This window comes from Cornus florida, unplaced genomic scaffold (genome assembly GCF_030987335.1).
Source record: "Cornus florida cultivar Cherokee Brave unplaced genomic scaffold, ASM3098733v1 CherokeeBrave_3.0.0_Hap2_Chr01, whole genome shotgun sequence".
NCBI lineage: Eukaryota > Viridiplantae > Streptophyta > Magnoliopsida > Cornales > Cornaceae > Cornus > Cornus florida.
The window spans coordinates 73797008-73816855 of record NW_026775571.1 but is presented as its reverse complement, the minus strand read 5'-3'; the positions used below and the strand labels follow the sequence as shown (position 1 = coordinate 73816855).

Genomic DNA, 19848 nt, shown 5'->3' with positions numbered 1-19848 from the left:
AGCCTACCTAAATTGAAGAAGATATGAGGTAGAAAAATCGAAGCGAAGAGTGAGAAACCTCAGAGAGGGCAAAACGGAGAGAAACGAAGAGAGTGGTGAAGCTCTCGGCAACCGCCACGGAGTCCCTCTCGACCACTTTGAGCGTTCCCAGAATCTCTTTCTGACCAAATTTTGTGGGTTTCGATTCACCAACTCCGTTATCTTCTTGATCTTCATGAGAATTCATTCTGGTGATGCGTTGTTGATTGCTAATTCGTTTCGGTATCTGAAATTAGGGTTTCTGAAGTGATCGTTGTTGTTATTTGAGCTTTGTGTGCGCCTCCTTCTTGTGCATCCATTTTCAGGTGGTTCTTTGAAGGTCACACCAGTTGGCTGCGAATTTGATCGTGAATCTGTGACCGATTAATGTTTGGGCAAGTTTTCAGTCCGAGCCCTTAACTGGATTTTCATCACCACCGATACATGTGTGTGTCTGTGTGTGTATATATATATATATATATATATATATATATATTTTAATTTTTGCAATAAAGATATTACATGTGTATATAAACTAGTTTATAGCAAAAATTAAAATATATATATATATATATATATAAATATTTGTGTGCCCAAACATGTTTTTCATATTTTTATTTCTGACATTTTCACAACAAAGCATAGTTCCTAAACGTACTTCCGAATTTTCACCAAAACTTTCTACAACAAAAACACTGTTTCTGTTTTAGCCAAAAATAAAACGCCAAAAACAAAACGCATGCCAAACGGGCCCTTAGCTAATAATGATAAAGTAGCCCTTAATGAGGTAGAGACACTTAATGTGGTACATGCAAAGGAGCATGATGAAATGGGTGCTCGTGTAGAGACCCAGTTAGCTAAAAGTGTTAAAATGAGACACCTGCCAAAGAGCACGATGAATGATGAAAAGGGTACTCTTGAAGAGACCCAATTAGTTAACAGTGATAAAGTTGCCCTTGATAAAACATATGCCCTTTATATGGCAAAGAGACCTGACGAGGTCAAGTTAGCTAACTATGATAATGTTGCAAATATATCTAGAAATATTGAGATCTCAATGAATTATGAAAAGAAATGGAACAGAAATAAAATTGTCATGGACACTAGATATCTTTGCATAATTCATTGAGGTTCCATTTCTCTTATACAATTACTCTTAATATAAATAACGAGAATCCGAAACCTCAAAATGTCGAAAAAAGTCGACAAAAACATGATTGACCATCTTGGAAAAGAGCAATACAGGTAGAGCTAACTGTACTAGTTAGATAAAAAGTCTTTGGATTTGTGGTCTAAACACTTGAGGGTGTAAAGCATGTTGAGTACAAATGAGTATTTGTACAAAAATGGAATGAGAATAATGAGATTATAAGATTTAAAGCCCGACTGGTAGCTCAAGGTTTTCACAGAGACCTGATATTGCTCATGAAGAGATATACTCTTCTATGATAGATGAAAGAGGTTATATCAAAAGTGATAGGACCAAACACATCTCACCAAAATTCTTTTATGCACACAAACACCAAAAGAATGGTAAAATTGATATTTAGCAAATACATTCATGTGAAAATTTAACAAACCTGTTCACTAAGGCACTGCCAACCACAATGTTCAAGAAATTGGTACATAACAATGGGATGCGACAACTGAAAGATCTTTGGCACTAATGAGGGGGATTTCTTAATTGAAAAGGTTTTGACATATACTGTACTTTTTTTCCTTCGCTCAAGTTTTGTCCCAATAAATTTTTAATCTTGATAAAATTTTAATGAGACATATTCTTAGTATAACGTGACGGAGTCCATAAAGGAGTGTTATAACAGATCCACATCCTTTAATGCACTGTCAGTGTATACAAATGAAAATGTGAATTGTAGGCTGCAACTTCCATTAGTCATGATTACACTAAAAGGCTACGCACGAAGGAAGAATAGTTGATTGGTGTAGTGATGCAATGGGTAGTGGATGCCGAAATAAAAAGCGGCAAGTATTTAGAGTACAAATTGTAATTGTACATTACTAATTCAGTCGGTTGGATGTCTATATATATGTATGTGTATCATTCAATGATGAATAAGAGAAACTATCAGCTATTCACTCTCTCTCTCTCTCTTGTTGTTCTTTCAGCTTTTGATTTCTATACTTTGATATTATTTCTATTACAACAAAAAACAAACAAACCGACTCCATTTCGTGTATCAAATCCATTATAGGTCCTTTTTTTTTTTTGTTTGGACTTCTTATATGTCTTTCAAGACCACCTGATCATCATTATTACTAATCAAACTATGTATTTTAATAATTTTGTATCAATACAAACAAAGTAAAAAAAACATCTTTATAACTATAAATGTTTTTAATGTTTTATCAGCATAACACTTTATATTATTTTTCTAAAAAAGAAAAAATACCTGAGAGTATGTTTGATGGCGCACCAATCTTGGATTTGGGTTTAAAAAAAAAAAATTATTACAAATTTTGAACTAAACTTCCTCCAATCTCAAATCTAAAGCAAATTTGGTACTTCCAAATATAACATAAAATATTTTCATATTTTTGTATTACATTATGCTATTTCAAAAGTATAAAAGGTAATTGAATAAAAACTCAATATAAATCTTACAAAATTGAAATAATTCATGAAGTTTGTTCTTTTGACAATTTTTTCCATATATCCTTACTCAAAAAATAAAAAGGAAAAAAATTACTTGCCAATAACAAAAACTTTTAAATAAATATTTTTCATTAAGTATTATAAAAAATAGAGACGGGTACAACATGGTATTATTTTTAAAGTTAAAAATGGGAGCCCAAAATTTTTGAGGCCTACGGGCCAGCACAGACTTTTTTATTCTGCTTAAACCCCAATAAAACCCCTCTGTGTCACCATCGAAACCCATTTTGCTTTCAAAGCAAAGCAAATAGACCCTGAAAGTTTTCTTTTCCACTTTGATTTCGGAAAGAAAATCAGAGCAAACGTATCGATCTTGTTGAACGATCTATAGCCATGGTTGTAGATCGAGTGGTTGGAGTTTAGCGAGTGGACTCAGCTGGTGCTTTTCTGTTGGAGTATACCGAGTGGACTCGGTTGATCAAAGCATATGATGACAAGGGAATCGTCGACGAACCTACCTTGAGAAATCGAGATGGACATCTTCTCTAGACTTCCAGTTAAATCTCTTTTGAGATTTAGGTGCGTATCCAAACATCTCTGTTCTTTAATTTCTGATCCGTATTTCGTCAAATTGCATCTCAATCGATCAATTCTCTCCAAGAACTCCCAGCAAATGTTTTGCCCTAATTCCACTCCCCAATCAATAGACTATGAGCCATTATTTGACAGCAACCACAACAACGATGATATTAATAATGATAATAATAATGCAATAGTTCAGTTGGATTGTCCATTCTGGAATATGGCTGTCCATGTAATGAATTCTTGCCATGGTTTGATTTGTTATGTTGTTATTGGACGCAAAATTATTTTATACAACCCTTCTACTAGAGTGTCCAAGGAATTGCCAACACCAATGCGGAGTCTTGATTATTTGGGTTTTATTTTGACTCCTCGGATGATGATTACAAGATAGTTATGCTAACTAAGGACCCTTTTGATGCAACTGAAAGTTTCGGATTCAATATGTTTAGTGTTAGATTCAATTCTTGGAGAATGCAAGACGGTGAGTTGTAGTTATGATCTGACATTTCCAATGCGTAGAGATGAAATCTTCTTAAATGGAGCTTTGCATTGGCTACAACAGCTTTCTTTTGATGTATCAAATGAGGTATTTAGTGAGACGTCCCTAGATGGTATTCATGACGAAAATTCGTTGATTTACAGATGGATGGATTTCAGATTTGGGGCTTTCGAAGAATCTTTGTATGTACTTTTTTCCCATATTTTGGTGATGCCCCTGTTGAGGTGTGGTTGACGAAGGAATATGGTGTGATGGCATCTTGGACTAAGTTAATCTCTATCGCATATCACATGGACACTCCCTTCGCACCGTTATGTTTCTTGAGAAATGGTGAACTTCTACTGATGACTAGCGGTGATCGGTCAAGACATCGGGCAAACTTTGGATCATACAATTCTAAAGAAAAAACATTTACGAAAATTTGTAATTGTCCTTTTTCTCAAGCGGTTTTGTATGTGGAGAGTCTAGTTTCACTTAATAGCATTGATGAGAATGGCGAGTTTCCCGTGCAGGGGCCAATCCCAAAAGCAGTGATGGGGCCAATCCCAAAAGCAGTGATGATGATGTTGGCGTGGTTGATTTACATTTTGTGGTTTTTCATTCCCTGCCAATAGATGGATGTTGAATCTTGGATGTCATACTTGGAAAGGAAAAACTGTTTGCCTTCGACATTATACCTAAATACTGATCTGCAATTAGTGTGCTGATTTTCTTTTTTTTCCCTGGTGAATGGTATGTTGAAAATCTATGTTAGTTATATATTGAAAATTAGACAAAGACGATTAAACTATTTGAGCTGTGATTATTTTGATGGAAATTTGTGCATGTGTTTTTTGTCTTTTTTTTGTGAGGTTTTCATTTTACTTTTTAATATATGTTAAAGTTGTTTGTGTTCAAGCCACATAATTAGATTTCTACAATTAGGATGGTATAATTATATGTTAAATTCAATGCATTCACCATTTTTCCATATTAGACGTGGTTGATTAAACCAACAGTATTGAATGGGGTTTTCAACTTGAACAGAATTAGTCATTCCTCAACAAAAAATTCTGAGATGCAATCCTATTGTTAGTTTCCTGAATATTTAATTTTGTATAATGAATCTCTATTGATGTACTCACCTTTAGCAGTAATCTCCAGATTGATGAACCTTTTATCTTTCTTTCTTTTTTTATTATTTATTATTTTTTATTGTTTGGTAATTTGAATCTAGCATGACATGGTTATGAATTAATGACATGATTATGTTATTTGCTTATATCTATGAATAACCTTAATAAACCTTGTTTTGCATCTTAGCGGAAAAGTATATTCTACTATTCTGGTTGTCTTTCACGAGGAAGGCAATGATTTTGCTGAGATGCTATTGCAACGCCTTGAGAGGGAACTCTAACTAGATCCTTGGAAGTATGCTAAGGTTTTATGAGTCTGCTGTAGGCCAAAAAGGGTCATTTACCCGTTATGATTCCTGTTAATCAAGGGTGCTGACAGGAATATATTAGATATAAACCTAATCTTTGGCATTTGAACCCACCTTATCATGCTTGAAAACGAGCATTTCAACTCTGCACTAAATAATATCCTGTTGCATGTTTGTCTACAAACTACATAAACTTATTTTCTTGCATAATTCTCTGCACACGGACTTTTGCATGTAGATGGGTGCAGGCATCCAGTAAAGGTGTGTGTTTTGGGATGCATAATCTCCAAGAATGATGATCCTAGTCAGTTGTTTATTTATTTTTTAATTTTTGAAAAGGTGCAGTGAATATTTCACAGCAATAGCAAAATCTTACATCCATACTTGGGGCATACCCCAAGAAAACAAATACAATTGGTGCAGGTTGAGCTGGGCTTCGTTTTCTTGCTTTTAACAATGAAGTTAATGTACATAAACTTGGTGCAGATTGTTTATTTATGTGTGTAACCTTTTTGGAGTGAAAGCCAATGCTTCATTGGCAGCTTTGCATTGGGCTATTGATCATGGCTTATTTTATAGAATTAGGATCCCGTCCTGTGCACTGGACTGCTCACTGCTCTAGTGTATATTATATTTGTGTGTATATTATTACACAGGTGGATGGCTTTTTTTCAGCCGCTTGCAAGAGGTGCCAGATTGTTGTTCAAGTGGCACCTTTTGCACATTATATCCATTCTTTATGTCCCAAATGTGTCGTCGTCTTGACACAGTTGTGATACACCCCCAAATAATATGATAGTGGACACGCCGGAAGAAAACCCGGAATGCAAAACAGAGGCACCAAAACACCACAATAGATTGAAAATCTAGTCACCAATTGCGTACAGGCCGTAGGACTAAAAGCAACAACACCCAAACAATCCCCATATTCCATGGCTACTACCTCAGTGCTTAGAAGAGATACCTATCATGGAAACCTAGATCAACATCGTGACTAGACATAACCTAAAACAAAACATAGACATATTCAAAACTAAAAGGGAAATAAAATAAACCGACACAATACCGGGATCAAAGGGGAAGAGCGGCGGAGATTGGCCGATTTGCTGACTACCGTTCAAAGCACTCGATCAGAAAATCCACAAGACACATGAGGCCAACCTAGCCAACCACCTGCAGAAGCAACTGTCTGGATTTTTCAAGGAAGCCATCCCATCGAAACGTAACATATTGGAGAAAAACTAACTCTGACAAATAGAGAACCCACTACAGTGAGAGGAACCGACCTCTACAGGGAGACTGTGTCATGTGGATTTTCTTATGTGGAATTTCTGAAATTTTGAGATTGTGTCCTTCCATTCCTTAACTTGGATCTGCCTCTGTTTTTATTACCGTTGCCCTTATTCTTGTTTAAACCATTGCCTCTGCTTTCAACATTCAATGCCGAACCACTAGTGGAATTTCCTGTTGTTTGTCTTTTGATTTCTTCAGTCAGAATCATACTCGATCACAACTTCGTCAAACTTTAACTTGGTGTTCCTTGCAGAGCTACTGATCGCTGTAACTGTGCCACTTCAATTCTCTGGTAATTGTCCTAAAATTAGCAGTGCTCAAACCTCGTCTTTGAATTCGATATCAACAGATACTGATTGCCCAACTATCTCGTTAAACGCATTGAGATGTTCGTTGAACTTACAACATTCGACAATTTTCATGTTAAACAAATTCTTGATCAAGTGCACCTTGTTCGCTGTAGAAGGTTGTTTGTACATACTAGAAATAATTTGCCATGAGAGACTTTGTTATCTTCTCATTCTTGAGCCTTCCTGTCAAGTAATTCACATTCTGCATCCTTCGTATCCTCTGGCTTCTCTTTCAAAGAGTGATACATATTTTTCTAAAACAAAGGTCTTCTATTTACATCTTCTAAAAATCGGAGTTGTGCTATCGAACTTCTCGATCATAGATGTGAATGTTTTATCTTCTGATACCATTACTCCCACTCGAACGGACAGATCGATCTGATTGAAAGACTTTCGAAATTTTGCTAAATGCCTTCTGTGCCATATGTTCTCAACCAAAGGCTCTATTACCAGTTGTTGGAGTTACTCTGCACAATCAACTGGATCCTTTGATACCAGTTGTTGTGCCGGAAACGCAAAATAAACAATGTTGTTCGAGAAATAATCAAGCAATCACGAAGGATAAAAAAAAAAAATCACACACAAGAACATAAGATATACATGGTTCACCCAAATCTTAGAGCTACGTCCATGGAGTGCACCGAACAAATTTACTATGAAAAAGATGAAGAATTACAATGGAGAATTTTCTCTCAATCTCTCTCGATTCTCTCTCTTGTGTTGGCACAAATTAATCATTCATACAACACATATGATGACCCTCTCTTATTCATTCTATTTTTTCTGCACTTTTCTTCACATTCTAAAATCTTATTAGAGTTTATATATATATAAACTCAAAAAAAAATTGTCCTACAATAAATTGTCTTTTGTAGAGTTCAAAATCAATAAGGAAGTTAGAACAGATTAGAAAATTGAAGTTACCAAATAACAAAACAGACTCAACAAAACCACAACAGACATAGTTCTGGGTTTCTGCAACATCTGCGAAAAGAAGTAATTAAAGAAGTAAAGATTACATTTCCACTATATTTATTCTTTCAATTGAAAGATAATGTGTTGTCTATTATTATTTTGGTAGATGATAAATTTTGAGGGTCCAAACCTAACACTAATTTGTTGGGTATCGGAGACAAATATCAAAAATAGAAAAATAATAAAATAATAAAATAAAAAAGTCACTTCATTTAGAAGACAGCCCTTTTACATAAAAGAGAGCCGGACAAGAAAAGAAGTAAACGAAGAAAACAACATAATTATGTCTTAATCAATAGAAATTATTGTTTAGGTTCGAAACCATTGATACCAATCCATCAATAATTGACATTCAATATGCCAATTTGTGATTGGTCCAGTAAGTGTTAAGACCATGTAATTAGATCATTGTTTTAAACTTTGTACATCAAATTTTCCATTTTGATAAAATATGTATATAAAACCCTAGATGCAGTACCCATTCAAATTTTATCATGGTACCGCAAGAAGATAAAAGACATTTGACTTTGTTAATTGATACTCATAAGATGCTGGAGGGTTGTTCTCACCCTAATAACTATTCACTCTCAACGTTTGTTAACTACAAATGAGACTCACCTAGTTTATATGGCATCATCCCATCCAATTCACGAATAGGATGTATTACAATCAATGACCAACCTCTACAAGACTTCATATCCCTCATAATTCTTTTTAATCTACTAATTCATACACTTTTTCCAAGGTTCTAGAATTCTCCAACTCTCCCTACATCCTACAATTGTCGACACTTGTGGAAGATACTTGAACAAACATGCGCTTACATAGTGCATGTAGCTGCCATACAGATCCTTGAAAAATAAAAATAAAAAAAGAGGAGTGCTCCAAATAATTTCCTTTTTTAAATCACTTTAATTATTGTGATTAGTCAAAACTCAAAAGAGTTAAATTATTAACAATGCTGATGTTGGCCTTTGGGTTATTCCTTATCTACCTAGATCACTTTGTAACTTGGCAATGGATATGAGCTAATTGGAAAATTTTGAATTCACCACCAATTCGTAGGATAAAGGATCGGATCGAATCTGTTGAATGGTGAATCGAATCGAATTGAATTCGCGGATTGAGATTTTTTTTAAATAATCCAATATTATTTATTTTTTAACCATAACCTAAGAGATAAAATTTCAATTTATCACAATTAATTCATATATTTAAATAATCTTTAACTAATACATTTTTAGAGTCCATTAAGTGATCATCAACTAATTAAATTAACTAATACATTCTTTGAATATATATATATATATCAAGGATCGGATCAAATTGAACTCATGGATCAAATTTTTAAAAGCACAATTTGTAATCCGATCCATGAGCTACAAAATCGATTTTTTTTTATCTGCCACCGATCTATGGGTATAGCAATCTTATCCGATCTGCACGGATCGGATTTTTAACAACACAATTCGTGATTCGATCCATGAGCTACGAAATCAATTTTTTTTAATCCACCACCGATACATAGGTGTAGCAATCCCATCTGATTTGCACGGATCGGATCGGATCGAATTCGCGAACTCACAGATTATTTGTCCACCCCTAGTTTTAGGGCGGTCATCTATTTATAATCATTTGGACAATACTTAAGTCCTCGTCATTGAGGATTTACGTTATCATTTTTGCTATCTCCACTTTGCACTTATACATGCATTTGACATCAAACCAGACATTTTCGACACTTTTTCTTTTCGAAACAACCATCTCAGTCATTCTCTACCACTTTTGACACAAAAACCAAATTTTGGATTTATGAAAGATGAATATCTGCGAAAGCATTTGCGAGTAATGTTTTAATTAATTAAGAACGAAAGTTGGGGGCTAGAAAACGATATGGAGTGGCTCATTTTGACAAACGTGTCATTTTTGGAAAAATATGTTATGTTTGGTAGGTTAAAATTTTTGGAGCGGTTGATGTAATGTGACAAATGAGCATTATATCCTAACCGCGGATATGAACTAATAACAAATGAACGCATCTTTTTTTAATTAACAAATCATAAATGGTAATTAATTCTATAAGTAAGTATGTACCCGTCATATTTGATTTGATAATTAAAAAAAACATATTCATATATTATTAGTTCACATTAATAATAAGATGGTGTATATCTTTATCATTAATACTGTCCTTATCATTTTACCCCATAATATTTACAAGGGACGAGATCCTTTAAACGTTCTCTAAGTGCATGGTTCTTAAGTTCAACTTTTTTCAATTTGACACTATTCTCTGTCAACTTCAAATTACAAAGTTTCCATATACTTGGGCCCAAATACCACTGTCATTCTTTTTAGATTCCAAACAACAATCCCATTCCTCCCGGCCATCTCTCTCAAAATCTGTTAATGTCTTTATTTTTCTTTTTAAAAATTCATTAATGATAAAGTTTTGATTTTATTTGGAAAAAATTTCCTGCTGATTTATTATAAAATTAATGACAAAATGATACCAAAGGCATGAAGAGCTTGAAGATATATAGAACATGTAAAAAAATTTATGTCTTCGATTCAAGAACACCCCTTTATAACTATGAACAATTACAATATACTCACGGTTAATATGGACCAATAATAAATAGACACGTCCTATTTTAATTACCAAATAACAATTGATTAGTAATGTTCACTAATTTGTAATTGACCAAATTCAGTAAATTAATGAATACTGTTTGCAATTGAATTAGGGAAAACAATATATAAGTGGATTAGGAGTTCTAAATAACAAATTGATCAATTTGAAAAGTTAATTTTTCACATTGATTGAATTAAACAAAATAATTACAAATGCATCCAGAATTATTGCTGAGGTCTAAAATGTCCTCACACTCTTATTACAAAATACAAAAATATCATTTTTAAGTCTATCTAATTTCAAATATTAAAACAAATAATTAAGAATTAGTTTAACTATATATGCCAAAACTATAATTTGATTTATTAAGGATCTCATATCCTGTTGTACGGTAGGGTAATGAAGTATTGGAATATCCATCTGCCTTGCTTTTTTGTTGTCAAGAGGTCTCTAGTTGTTTGTTTCCTTCTTCAATCAATTATAAAAAATCACAACAAATTTTGAGATGCCAAATTGATAACCCTCTTCAAGAACCCTAAATTCATAAGGTACAACATACTTCTAAGGCTTACAAAGTCATAGATCTGAACTCCTAAACAAAAATAATTACATATTTATATTTTTATATGTGTATGTGAAGAGAGAAAGGGAGAGGGACCTAAAAGACTTGCAAGGTGGGTGGTGCCCTCAGCGTTGGTGGCTGATTGACGACAAAAATAAGTGATAGAGAATTATTATTCGCTAGTCAAACTAATTTTTAATTATCTATTTTACTATATTAAAATTATAATGTTTTAAGGAGGATATTTTGTTATTTTGAAATAAGAGTGTGGGGATGTTTTGGACCTGAGCAATAAATATTGATGTATTTGTAATATTTTGCTTAATCCAATCAAACTAGAAAATTAACTTTTAAAACTAATCAATTTATTATTTAGTACTCCTAACTTCACGTGTAGTTGTCCATATATGTACTGCTCAACCCTGCTACTGCAAAACCCTAGCTTTCCTGACCAAAATCAACGCACCCAGGAGTCTCACCAGCAAGACAATATTAAAATGACTTGCGAAGACTAACTTTCTGATGAATCTCGGATGGCCGAGGAATCTCACTATCATTTGAGTCAGATGAGGACCCCTTTGAATGTCTGCATTATCCTGCTAAACATGAAGATCTTTACCGCAGGTACGAACTGTACAAATGCACTAATTTTGTTTTTTCAGACAGGTTTCACAATTATTCACTTCTTCATCAACAACTGTTTGGGATATTTATGTTTCATGTTGTCTTAAAGTACTTATAACTAATTCGAATTCCTCCTCTTGAATTTTCTTTTGATTGCAACAAATATCTTATTATGATGTGGCTGCTAAAGTATGTACCATGAAGCCATGGAGTCAGTGGTTCAAACTTTAGGTGATATTTAAGTCTTATTTCTCAACTCAAAATATATATATATATATCATTATTGCATGAATGTATATGATAAAGACCCAAATAATGGAAACAATATTTACTACACTCTTTACAACTTCTCTTACTATTATCACTCTTTTTTTCTTGCATGGAAAGGGATATCCAAGCAAATTCAGTGAAGGTCAAAGGACGTAATTTTAATTCAGTAGACCCTCCTTGCGGTTTGTCCAAGACAAAGGTAAGATTTTCAGTATAAAATGTTGTTGATGTTAATTTTTATTTATTTATTTATTTTATTTATTTATGTTAATTGTGTCATCTTGCTTTGTGCACATTATACCAAAGGTTGTATCTATACCTATTTCATCCCCACTGTCACTCTCGATTAACGGAGAGACCACACTTGAAAATGACCCTTCAGTGTTTTGTTGATCAAAGAGTTGTTCGTGTGGGAATTAAACAAGTACATTATCATTTCAATGATACAATTTGTCACGAATTTTCAAAATAAAGCTTCATTGGAAGAGAACAAATTATGTTAGTGTTGATTCTAGTATCGCCAAAGCTGCTTTGTATATTTACCAATATGTAGCTAAGAAGTATACATGTACACACACATACGCATTCATGTGAGTGATTGTGGGTATGGGTAATGCCACATCACCCCAGGTCAACACTTTGAGACGACACATCAGCAGTCAAGGTCAAAATAAACCAACCAATATCATAGCAAAGATCAACCACAAATCACCAAACAAAAACAAGTACAGTCTGTCAATCGAATGACCTAGAGCCTTGATCCATCCCCTCCCACTTAGACATCGAGCAACCCAGAGCCTTGAATGTGTCAGGATCATTCAGTCGATCAAAGGACTTAGAGCCTTGATTTGACTCCTACCACTTGAACATCGAGCAACCCAGAGCTTCAAATGCGCCATCATCCAGTCGATCGAAGGACCCAGAGGCGCCTCAATCCGACTCATGCCACCTAGACATCGAGCCACCCAGGGCCTTGAATGTGCCAAGTCCACCTAGTCGATCGAAGGACCCAAAGCCCCAATCTGACTCCCACCACCTGAAGATCGAGCAACCCAGAGCCTTGAATGTACCGGTCATCTAGTCGATCGAAAGACCCAGAGCCTTGATCCGACTCCCACCCACCTGAAATTTTCAAAAGATTTCATTTTCCTGATAACGTTGATCCATCTTATCTAAACTGGTGAATTTGGTTACAACTCAACCACTCCTTGTGGTTAAAAAAAATCTCCTTTATTAAGAGATTTCTCCTCGTACCAGTGTTTTCTGCAGTATATCAATATTATATGGAGGTTATTTGCACTTAATTCAAAAGTTTATTGGAGAGAATTTTGATCCATATATTAATTAAATTAATCATTGAAATTTGCATTGCAAGGACAAAAAGCTATACGGACTTTTCTACGTCAAAGTATGCAGCCCAAATTTGGAGAGCCAAAGAGGTCCAATGGGATCTTAGAAAGTGGGCCCCAAAGTTTTGCATTTGGAACTGCTCTTAGATGTATTCCTACCGTTTTTTTTTCGTTTTTTTTTTTGTTTCAAACAGTCCAATTCCAGAATTTGGTCGACCGTCTTATGGGCATGTTTGGCCCATACCGAAATCCAAAAACTATTTTTTTGGGCCCTTTTTTAGGTATTGTTTCGCTGATACAAATAGTACGTAAACCGCTTTATTAGAAAGAAAAACAAGATATTGATTTTCAATTTTTTTTTTTTTCAGCACTTGGACTAAAATAAGAGCAGTAAGGCCCATAACAGTGCCTAAATAGCTTTATTGACCCAAAAAAATTATAATATTAAAATAAAAATTTTTTTTTTTTTTGAACTATTATAAATAAATGGTGCTAATGACTCATACTTACCATTTAATAGAGTCAAAGTCTTATAGTTTTGAAAAAATAAAATTGACCAAAATACTGACATGGATATAAAAAAATAAGGTTTATCCTCACTGAGATACCACTTTTAGGCACGGAGATACCTGATATATAAAAAGTGGTACATCCGTGCACAAGAGATACCTGATGTATAAAAAGTGGTAAATCCGTGCACAAAAAGTGATACCTATGTACCTAAAAGTGACACTTGAATACTTGATGTATAAAAAGTGTAATTGGACTACAGATTCTAGAGGTCCCTTTGTTTTTTTTTTTTTTTTCGAATGATGAAGCAATATGTATCTATATATAAATTGAAGGTTACATTTGGGCCCAAGGAGGGCCCAAAAGAGAAAGAAACGATTACAATGTTGCCAACTGAAGAACCCATATAGGCCCAAAGATGAAGAAGCCCAATGATGAAACAGTAAAAGATAGCCAATTGATAACAGCTCAAATTGCCGTTATGAATGGATATATTCCAACATATTCCGGTGACAAGGCCATTAACAGCCACACGACGATGAAAGGCACCGCTCTCGCTCAGTCTGGAGGCATTGGTGGTAGTCGGTTACTGGACGGAGAGCAAACCCACTCCTGTGCAAGTTGTAAGAGGATATCTTTGTTCCGAGGTCGCAGCGTACTTGCAACGGAATTTCAAACCAACTTCAAGACTCAGGATTGCGTAGAAGGTGAGTTCCTAAAAACCCCGTTTTGTTCCTTTCTTGCCAAATATGGTCGACCATGGAAGCTAGGGCAAGCCGACATTCTGCATTCCTAGGGTTTCCTTGGTTCCAGTGATTGTTTGCCAAATTAACAAATTGGGGCCAATTGTTGCTTCTTCTATAACATCTACATTTATCTTGAACACATAACCACATTCAAATTAAGAAGAGATGAGAGTGCGTTTCAGGTTTGAAAGAGCAGAAATGACATATGTTGTTTGATTGAAGGTATGAATACACTTGGAGTCAAGGGTTGAGAGCTTAGATTCAACAGCAATCCATAGGATCATCTTCTTTCTGGGGATGGCCATCGAACTCCACACATTCCTAGACCATGGAACTGGAATGTAGGATGGGGATATGGCTGAGATGGTGTGTTTGAGACTGTATATTCCTGTAGGGCCTCCTATCCAAGAGATTGAATCAAGCAATGGTGTGTTGGGAGGGTTGAGTGGCCTTAGCTCAGGGATGAGGGGGGTGAGTTGTGGAGGAAAGTACCATGTATTAGAGTCAATGAGCTCACTCACCAGTGAGAATCAGTCCTGCTAAATGGATAATGGCCGGTGTCTGTGAAGTGCTGGGTGAGTGGACCTCTTTCAAGCCAAAAATCATACCAAAAGTGGGTAGAAGCACCATTGCTTATCTTGTGTTTGATTAATTTCCTTGCAAGTGGTCTCAACTGCAAGATCTTCCTCCAGCTCCATGAACAGACCTGTGGAATTTTCAATGACCAGAAGCAGTTGATCTTGATTAGGTAGGAGTAGGACCTGCACCAGTGTATCCAAATCCTCTGGTTGATGCCAACTTTGAGCTCCCATATGTGCTTGAGAATGACTGTTCTATTTGCAAATTCCAGATTGAAAAGACCTAGACCTCTGTCAGACTTTGGTTTGCATGCATTAGACCATTTGACTCTGGCCCGTCTTCTTTAAGTTTGGACCAGTCCACAATAATCTTCTTAGCAAGGCATTGAGGTCATTGATCAACTTCTTTGGTAGGATGAAAATGCTTGACCAATACAGTTGGGTGGAGATCACAAGTACAGATATGATGAGAACCAGCCTGTCAGGATAAGATAACCTCTTGGAAGACCAGTGGTGGATCATTGATGTGATCTTCCCTAGTAACATGTTGCAGTCCGAAGCCTCGAGACCAGTGGAGATGAGAGGAATCCTGGAAACAGTTTAATGGGTAGTAATCCAATTTCAACGCCTAGGAAGCTGGAGTATAAGAGCTCAGTTGAAAGGTCATGATGTGATGGAATGGTCTTAGTGATGAATGGGGAGAGAACATCTTGGCCATGATGTGGTGGTGGATTCTCACCTCCAAGATGCTTGAAGAAGCTGAGTACCTCAGCTTTGATGCCCTTATGAGCGATAATAGGATCACCGGTGGAAGATGTGAGGCTAATGATTCTCTTGCTATTAGTCCTTGAGAGGAAGGATTTGTAGAAGTAGGATGTATTAGAGTCACCTAGTTTGAGCCATTTGACTCTTGACTTCTGCCTCATTACATCTTCTTTAGCAAAGAGGAGCTTTGTATATTCAGCAGAGAGTGCTTTTTCAAGGACTCTCAGATCAATGTCTGATGGATTATGGTCCAGGTCAGTCTGCATATATGATTATTTCTTTCTCACCATATGTAGGATACACAGCTAGCCAAAAAAGATTGTTAATCAAATAGAGAACTTATTGAAGCCTCACTAACATTTTCAGGTATCTAACAACCTATTGAATGACCTCTTTTTAGCTCGAGTGGAAAAAAAAAAAAATACAGTTTACAAGAAGTTCCAATTTGAGTTACCAGGGAGCCTTTAGAGCTGATGGTATTAATCTCTCTTTCATAAAAGTATGTTGTATTGGAAAATTTTGTAATTTTATTACACACAATATATAGAGAATTTATCATTTAATAAAATGGCATCTAGAACTAAATTTACAACATGAATTTGAACTTAAAAGTTAAAGTTAACAAGCTTTATTATTTATACATGCAACAATGGAAAAAAATAATGACATAGTTTCAATAAGTAAAATGAATAACACATAAATAAAGTTTATATTTGATATTCATACAAAAATTAAAAAAGAAAAAAAGAAAAAAAAAAAAAAAAAAAAAAAAAAAAAAAAAAAAAACTACCCATTGAGATTGAGAGACGTGCTAGGCACTATCCTAGGATTGATAATTCCTCCTTACGTGTGCGAATTGGCATTAATAGTACCAACTACAAGATTCAATCCGAGTGCTCGTAGGTGGTATCCCTACTAGGCACTTCTGAAGGAAGACTACGTAACCAAGTTGTGTCTTTTTGCTCATAAGCATGCAAAATAATGAAGTGTATACACATAAGAAATAGTACTAGTTTAGAAAAGAGTGAGTATAGTATATATGAGTTTTACAAAGATAGTTAGAAGTAGGATTAGACTATTTAAGAAGTGTGGAGACCAACAATAGCTATGCTAATAAAAATCACTACAGTTCTTATAATAAAATCCACCGTAGCTTTGTATAAATAAACAAAAGAAGAATAAACAAGAGGTCCTATAAGGATAGAGCAAGCCCTAAGGCCAGATGCAATACAATTCATAAAATGCATGAAAACTACTGGATCAATTTTCCTCTGTCAATGATTGTCAAACTGTGCACAAAAGCACAGAACAGAAGAAGCTAATATGATAATGCCCAGGTATGACATCCTGCAAATGCACAGCCCTGCGAGAAAAGCTGTTGAAGATCATCCATATCCCCCATACTTTTTAGATCTGCTCCCCACTTCAACTTCAATGAAGCAATTCTGGCTCCCACACAACTTTTGATGAGTCGACAGTGTGGACAGCATATAATGACTTATCTCTAGATGCTTTAGCATTCCTTTCCTTCCAGGTAAAATATACAGCAGCAGAAAGTAACAATTTGTGAAGTAAAAACTCCTTTGAATTCCAATGTGAACTACACCAATCAATAATGTCAGTCCAGCAACTGGGAAAGACATAAAATCCAGCAACATTTTGTATGAATCTCCAAATCTGGCTACTGAACTAGCATTTAAAGAAGAGATGATCCAATGACTCACTCTCTTTCAGACACAGAAAGCATGCATTAATGTAATGCTTGCTTAACATAGGCTTAGAGTCCAGTGTGTAAAGCCTTTTCCTGAATGCTAACCATGTAATGTGACCATCCTTGGGGATATGGTTCGTAAACCGAATTACATTATGCCATTTGTATGCAATAGAAGGGAGTATGAAATACCTCATTGTGTGACTGATTGAATAAGCTTTATTTGGACCAGGAAGCCATTCAATCAGATCAGGGGAATCAGGAGTAATGTGTAAACTGTGAAGCTGATTGATGAGTTCCAGTGATTGGAGAAACTGTTGATGCTGTATTGTAGGAGGGATAGTCCACTGATTATTGGAAATTAGGCAATCAACTGTGGCATTAATATTGACATTGGGTAAATAGGTGGACTTGGCCTTCTATGTCACTGTTACATAAAACCCAAACAATTGGAGACTGTGTGTAAGCAAGAGGATGTTTATCAGTTGATTTAAGCCCAGCTTCCTTGGATACACTTCCACGGATGATTTATCTGTTTTTATTTTTTATTTTTTTTCTCTAACCTATGCTTCATCATTTCTCTATTTACTCCAGGAATTCATCTTGTTCTCATTTGAGTCCAGATAAATCCATCTTCGAGCTACTTAGTCAACTTCTCAATGGAAATATTGGTTCGTTTGCCACAGAATATCCACAGAACGAGCAGCTAGCTGTTAAGCCTTTTCAATGTAGGTAAATACTTAAAAGAGGAAGTATATAAAACATATGGCACTTGGTTAATACTTTACATGTTCGTGTGTATGTATGTATGTAATTGAAGTGGACGGATCGTGAAATGAGACTATAAAATTGCTTGCATGTAACACACAGAATATTGGGCAGGTGGTGGACCAATCCTTACTAAAGGGAAATGTTGGTCAGTTTGCTGCTCTTCTTTTGGTGACTCGAGAGAAAGTGATGGCTCCAATTGCCATCCCTATAGATGACCTTTCCGAATAGAATTTTTTTCACTGATGGTATCGTTTCTAACTTGAATTAGTTATTATTGTAGTTGCCAAGCTACTATGTTCAATTATTTTTATGTAGATGGTGAAATACTGAGCTTTAGTTCCAAAGGTGACAGAAACTACCCCTCCCTGCCTCGTTATGTTTTAATTTTACTATTAAGTTTAATTTTAGTTTGGAATATGTGCGGTTGCCATTATGAAATATTTGTAATTTGAATTTTATATTAAACTACTATTAATAACACTTTTTGTGTATGTCTGGGGAGGAAAAAAACAGGGGAAAATATTTGGGAGTAATTGGGTGCTCGCAGGTGAAAACACATAAATGGTGGTAGGGATGGGGTGGCAGGACACCCCGGTTAGGCGGTTTTGGGCCGGGGTGGAAAGATACTGTCCCAGAGAACTGCCCCTGTTACCATCCCTAGTCGTCTAGCCTAGAGTTTAGGAACAACTCAGTTTCTAGCAGATGGAAGCCATGCAGCTAAACAAATAAACCCCTTATCACCATCTTGCATGGATTCAACTCATGCGGAAGAAGAGCACAATAGCTATGAATGAAGACGAAAGAATGACTTGATGGATCTCTAAATATAAAGGCATACAAGCCGTAACTCGAAGAAAATAAAAAAAGGCATACAAGCCCTAACTCGAAGACAACTCCATCTGGGATCATCAAGGATTGTGCACTCCAAATTTATGAAACACAAGGACATTCACTATTCGTCAAACACTACTTTTTAATCTAAAATCTAATGTTTGTCTTTCTGGTGTGATTCACTGAATTTGATGAACCCCACAAGGCTATAACTTGATTCTGTGAAAGATTTACGACTTGCCTTTAGAAATGACTGAACAGAATTGTAGAACATAGGACTAAAGGCAACAAAACAAATACACAAGTATCCACACATTGCTGAAAAAATATAGAAATAACATTGCTATATCTTGCTTTATTTTACATCATGAAGAAACAGCAATGTTGTCAAGTTGATACCAAAGGGCCTTTGGTCCAACAGTTTAACCTCCCCATCCTTAAAGATGAGTGGAGGGGTTTGAGCTGTCTACAGGTTGGATATCATGACAATGTAGCTGTTCTCTTCTCTGTATATGGAACCAGCTTCACACTCTTCTTTGTTGCCCCCAAAGCTTCCCAGTCAGAGAACTGGTCCAATTTCCTATCCTAATATTCATTCCAGTACAATGTTATCGATCTGTGATTTTGCTTAATTACTACTTACTCAAATGAAACTCCAAAACAAGAAAAGTCTAGCCAAAATTAAAATTCATCATCCATATATTAAAAAAAAAAAAAAAGAACTTGTATTAAAACAAGA

General features: G+C 35.4%; 1 protein-coding gene and 1 long non-coding RNA gene across 2 annotated transcripts; both read left to right on the top strand.

Moving 5' to 3' along the window:
• Positions 1–2908: 2908 nt before the first annotated feature.
• Positions 2909–4506, top strand: LOC132300833 (uncharacterized). Its single transcript, XR_009480582.1, has 2 exons — positions 2909–3211; positions 3860–4506. It is a non-coding gene; the product is annotated as an uncharacterized LOC132300833 (long non-coding RNA).
• A 9604-nt stretch (positions 4507–14110) lies between these two features.
• On the top strand, positions 14111–19831 carry LOC132300824 (uncharacterized). Its single transcript, XM_059798076.1, has 2 exons — positions 14111–14414; positions 18102–19831. The coding sequence occupies exons 1-2, from the start codon at positions 14126–14128 to the stop codon at positions 18122–18124; spliced, it is 312 nt and encodes a 103-aa protein (XP_059654059.1). The 5' UTR covers positions 14111–14125; the 3' UTR covers positions 18125–19831.
• The last annotated feature ends 17 nt before the right edge of the window (positions 19832–19848 follow it).

Bases quoted from the DNA above. Each gene is read 5' to 3' on its own strand.
- LOC132300824 (XM_059798076.1), top strand. From the start codon at position 14,126: ATGAAGAAGCCCAATGATGAAACAGTAAAAGATAGCCAATTGATAACA. The intron at 14,415-18,101 runs GTGAGTTCCTAA...TATTTACTCCAG, and splicing joins GACTCAGGATTGCGTAGAAG to GAATTCATCTTGTTCTCATT.